Source organism: Geospiza fortis, unplaced genomic scaffold (assembly GCF_000277835.1).
Source record: "Geospiza fortis unplaced genomic scaffold, GeoFor_1.0 scaffold174, whole genome shotgun sequence".
NCBI lineage: Eukaryota > Metazoa > Chordata > Aves > Passeriformes > Thraupidae > Geospiza > Geospiza fortis.
In genome coordinates this window covers 1307810-1312670 of record NW_005054480.1, presented here as the reverse complement: position 1 = coordinate 1312670, position 4861 = coordinate 1307810, and the positions used below count along the sequence as shown (strand labels likewise).

At 56.2% G+C, this 4861-nt stretch overlaps 1 protein-coding gene and 1 long non-coding RNA gene across 2 annotated transcripts; one reads left to right on the top strand and one right to left on the bottom strand.

The window, feature by feature from the left end:
- The first annotated feature begins 1060 nt into the window (after positions 1 to 1060).
- Positions 1061 to 3132, top strand: LOC102044990 (avidin-related protein 4/5-like). Its single transcript, XM_005428374.2, has 4 exons — positions 1061 to 1165; positions 1260 to 1467; positions 1829 to 1949; positions 3065 to 3132. The coding sequence occupies exons 1-4, from the start codon at positions 1094 to 1096 to the stop codon at positions 3117 to 3119; spliced, it is 456 nt and encodes a 151-aa protein (XP_005428431.2). The 5' UTR covers positions 1061 to 1093; the 3' UTR covers positions 3120 to 3132.
- Positions 3133 to 3786: 654 nt separating this feature from the next.
- LOC115948706 lies at positions 3787 to 4585 on the bottom strand. The gene is made up of 3 exons (XR_004082496.1): positions 4518 to 4585; positions 4231 to 4415; positions 3787 to 3894 (listed from the first exon to the last, which is right to left on the bottom strand). It is a non-coding gene; the product is annotated as an uncharacterized LOC115948706 (long non-coding RNA).
- Positions 4586 to 4861: the final 276 nt, after the last annotated feature.

Here is a 4861-nt window from a genome sequence, read left to right as displayed (position 1 = left end):
CAGGGCCGGGGCAAGCAGCAGCAGCAGCGCAGGGTGCCCATGGTGGTGGTGGCCGTGTGTGGTGCCCAGGCTCTGCTCCTTCTATATCAGAGGCGGCTGAGCCTCCTGCCAAGGGACACCCATGAGATGGGAGAGCCCAGATCTCTCTGGACAGTGACAGAGTCTGGGGGGGACACTGAGTGAGCTGGCAGGGAGCACAGCGAGGGCAGCAGGTGACAAGAGCATTAAAGATACACAGGCAGGGTGTAGGAGCTTTGAGGACACCACAGGAAACACGTTGGATCTCTAGGACACCACAGAAAGGGTGGAGGAGTTCTGGGGACACCACAAGAAGGGCTATCATCTCTTTCTGGCCATGGCAGGACTTCTTTAGTGCCAAAATGCATCCTTAATACTCAATAGCTATCAGGGCTGGCAGATATGAAGTAGCCTCTCCTCTCCTCTCCTCTCCTCTCCTCTCCTCTCCTCTCCTCTCCTCTCCTCTCCTCTCCTCTCCTCTCCTCTCCTCTCCTCTCCTCTCCTCTCCTCTCCTCTCCTCTCCTCTCCTCTCCTCTCCTCTCCTCTCCTCTCCTCTCCTCTCCTCTCCTCTCCCCATTCTTCAGCAGATCATTATGCTGCCCCAGTGCTGCCATTGGTGACAAATGCCCTTTTTTTGCTCCCAGGGAGAATTTCTGGGCAGAGGAATAATGTTACATGGCAAGAGCAAGCTCCCATATGTGGCCCCCCTGCACCCGCTGGTATCTTGCCATGTCAGAGCCCACAGTAAATGGAGAAGGACAAAGATGCAAAGAAGCTCTCCCTTGGGCTCACTGAAGGAGGCTGGAGGGGTACTGTGGCACCACAATACTGGAGCATCTCACATGGGCTGTCCACCTGCATTTATCTGGGAACAAAGGCATTCTGGGAATATCAGCTGTCACCAGCCCCTCTGATAGCTGATAAATTCGGGGACACCCAGATGGCACAATCCCCTGGCCAGAGGCTCCACCCACAGCCCATCTGGCAGCAATAAAAAGGAGAGGGAGCAGGAGCATCAGCAGAGACTTGCAAGGAGAACATCCCCAGCTCCATCAGCTGTCTGCCTGCTGCAGAGATGGTGCAAGCATCTCCCTTGCTCCTTGCGCTCTTCCTGGCCCTGGGGGCTCACGGCCTTGCTGTGAAAAAGGTACTGTGAGGGTGGGATGCACAGGGTGGGCTGGGCAGGGGGCTGTGGCTGCAGGCTCCACTGTGCCACAGGTGCTGAGTTCTTTCCTCTCCAGTGTAACCTGACTGGGCAATGGTGGAATGACCTGGGCTCCAACATGACCATTGATGAAGTAAAGAAAAATGGTGACTTCACTGGCAAGTACTTAACAGCTGTGTCAGGTTCCACATCAAATATCACGGCATCACCTATGGTGGGGTCCCAGCAGCTTGCAAATCTGAGCCAGCCCACCTTTGGTTTCACTGTCCACTGGAGCTTTACAGGTATTTAGTCTTTTCTTAGCATCCTTGTTGTGTCCCCAGACCTCCCTTCTGCCCTCCCTGCAGTGCCCTTGCTGATTCCCTGCCTTCCCCTGCACTATCCCCACTGCTCTCCCTCCCTGGAGCTCCCCCATCCCTGTCCCTGGAGCCCCTCGGTTGCTGTCAGCTCCCAGTGCCAGGCTGCAGGAGAGGCAGCCGGGGCACCCCAGCGCTCTGAGCCCTGCTGCTGCTTTCCCCATGCCCGCTGTCCCCAGAGGCCGCGGACAGCAGGGGTCTGCTTGGCTCTGCTGTCCCCTGCGCTGGGGCAGCCACTGACCTGCCACCTCGGCCACGCTCCCCTCCACCTCCTGTCTTGTCCCCACAGACTCCATCACTGTTTTCACGGGCCAGTGCTTCGTGGATGAGTATGGAAAGGAGGTTTTGAAGACCATGTGGCTGCTGAGGTCACGTGTGGAGAACATCAAAAACGACTGGAACGCCACCTTGTGAGCCCCCTGTCCCTGCCCTGCACAGGTCCCCTGTGCACCCCTGAGGGGTTTGGGCTGTCACAAATGAGTGCTTTAGGTCACTTAGCAGTCACTCTCACAGGTGTTGGTAAAAGGAGGTTCAGTGTCTGTTTGCAAAAACAGGACTTAGCAAAGCTCCATGGCAAGGTTCACTCGATTGCTTTGTGCAGGGGTAAAACATAGGAAGGAAAAAATGGGTTAGAATCAATCAAGAATGATTGACATGGAAGCTGGAGATGGAAAAGGAGATGAGAGACCCTTCAAATGAATCACAAAGTTCAGGGAGGTGCCCACTGCTTTCTAAACGACTGATGGATCCATGCTGGGGCTGATTCTGCTCTCAGTCTCAGACCTGCTCAATGGTTTCTGTCTAAAGGATGTGGCAGCACTTAACCACTGACTAATGTAACATTAATAAGGTGATTTGGGAGGGTTTACCACAATTACAGCAGAGATTTAATTCTAGATCCGGGCTGGCAGCAGTCATAGGGCACTTGCTGTGGCTGTTCACATGCCTTCAGCCATGCACTCAGCAGGAGTTGGTGGCACAGCCCCTGCAGTGGTCCAGGAGAGCTGAGGGGCCTCACTTAGGAATGCTGGGGTAAAGTCATGGGATGATTGACCTCAGTCAGTCTTCATCCTGGATGTAGTGTGAGACGGTAATTACAGGAATTTTTCACCGTTCCAATAATGATGACATTGTTCCACTGGGCTGTGATTCAGGCAAGCAATTCCCCAAGGCTTTTGGAGTATTGGTTTTCTTGATAAGGCAACAGAAGGACTTGGTGTGCAAAGTGTCTGTGACAAGCTCAAGGGAAGCTTCACCTCCCGAGAGGCATTTCCAAAGCCAGAGGCCTAAGAAGGAATCCTGAATGGCTCCAGGGTGGGGATGAAGGGTGGTGCTCCCAGCCTGTGGTGCTCAGCATTTGGCAGAGCTGCTGCCAGTGTGAAAGTGAGGGAGGGCAGGGTGTTTGTGCACAGCTTCCCTGGGTGTCCTGACAAGGTGCAAATGTTCTGGGAGGACACAGAGCTGGGTGGGCATTGGGCCACTCCCACGTCCCACCTTTACATTTCCTCTGTCTGTGTCTCCTCAGGGTTGGCTACAACACATTCGGGCGCAACAAGACCTCATGGATTGAGGACTGGTAGCATTGGAGCTCCCAGAGAAGAGGCAGTGCCTGGTTGTAGGCCTTCCTCCTGCTTCAGCACCTGCTTCAGCACCTCCTTAAGCACCTGCTTCAGCTCCTGCTTCAGCACATTCAGCAACTTTATTCTCCCAATAAAGCTTTTTTGCAAACACACACTGTCTCCTCTTTCACAGAGCAGTGTCCCCTGTTCCCTTTCCTCAGTAGTGGCCGCTCTTGCCACTGTCCCTGCAGGCCATTGTGTGACCCTCCCTGGCTTGGGCTCCTCTTTGTCAGCCCACCCATCACACGGAGCTCCTTGGGACCCCAGCTGCTGCGGGCCAGCAGGACCCCGCTCAGCCTGTGGCACATCTCCCACTGGGGGTCTGCAAACAGCTCCATGTCTGCTCTGCAAGGGGCAAGGACAGAGCTGGGAAAACCAGGGCCTCCCCCAGGGCAGGCAGAGCCAGCTGGGTGCCCCCAGCATGGCAAGAAGGCACCCCCAGTGCTGGCACAGAGCTGCTGGGGCAGCAATATTCCAGGGCTGCAAGCCCTGGGCACAGCAGAGCGGCTGGAGGGGGATGCTGGCTCCAAGGCACACATCTCTGCAGCAGCAGCAGCTGTCCCCAAGGCTCTGTCTCTCCCCCGGGTGAAGCCCTGAGCGGGCAGCAAGGCAGGGCTCTGGGGACACTCACCAATGTCATACTGCAGGCTGATCTGCAGCTTGGGCCACAGCATGATGAGAGCGAAGGAGGCGTAGAAATGGACATCGTAGGTGTTGTACATGCGGTACTCCTGGCCTGGCAGGACAGGGCAGGTGGTGAGGGAAAGGAGACTGCCACGGGCAGGGGACAAGGGGCAAAGCTCCTCCCTCCACAGGGTCCTGGACAGGGGCATCTTTCCCAGCACAGGCAGGGGCTCCTGTTCCGAGAGGGTTCCATTCTCTACACAGAGCACCAGGCATGTGGGGAACACTCCATGCCCTATCCTTCAGGGCTGCAAGGGCTTTTCCTGGGAATAGCACTGCCCCCTACCCACTGGAGAGTGAAAAACACCCCCATGGCAGGTTCAAAACACACGGCTACAGTAATGGGAGGGCTCGAGGCTGGAGAATGCCTCACATCCTTGTGAGTTACCTTCCAAATAAGCAAACCTTCCGTACTCCCGCAGGACAGGGAGCAGGTGGGACAGCCCCGCCCCCGCCGGCCCCTGCAGCTCCTCGGCACGGCAATCAGGGGGCACCTCCATCCAGATGGTCCCTCCATCCGTCAGGAAGTAGAGCTCATTGAACAGGGCTGACTTGTACCAGGAAGGCAGCTGGCTGTGGGAAAGAGGGAAGCTCAGCCTCGGAGGCCGAGGTGGTGATGCTCCTGTGGCAGCCAAGCCCAGGAGGCCACGGGGAAGGTGCTCCCATCTGCCCTACCTGTTCTCCAGGATGGGATTCTGCCACGCTTCGATCTTCCTCTCCCACTCCTCATAGTGTGTCAGGGCACCACTAATTGCCAAGAATAGCCCCAAAGTGGTATGAACAGCTTTTGGAGAACCACAGCAAGAACAAGTGTTGCGTTGTGGTATTATTCCAATAGACAAGCAATAGGAAGTTTTGGATACAGCCTAAAATTGGGAACAAGCCACAGCATCCTGGGGCGATTTTGAAGAGCCAAGGAGGCTGGAGGAAAGAGCTCCACCCTGGCTTGGGTGCCCAGAAGCAGCAGGGCCACCCATTTGCCCTGCTCCCCCTGCACCCGTCCCACGGAGGAGGGAGGC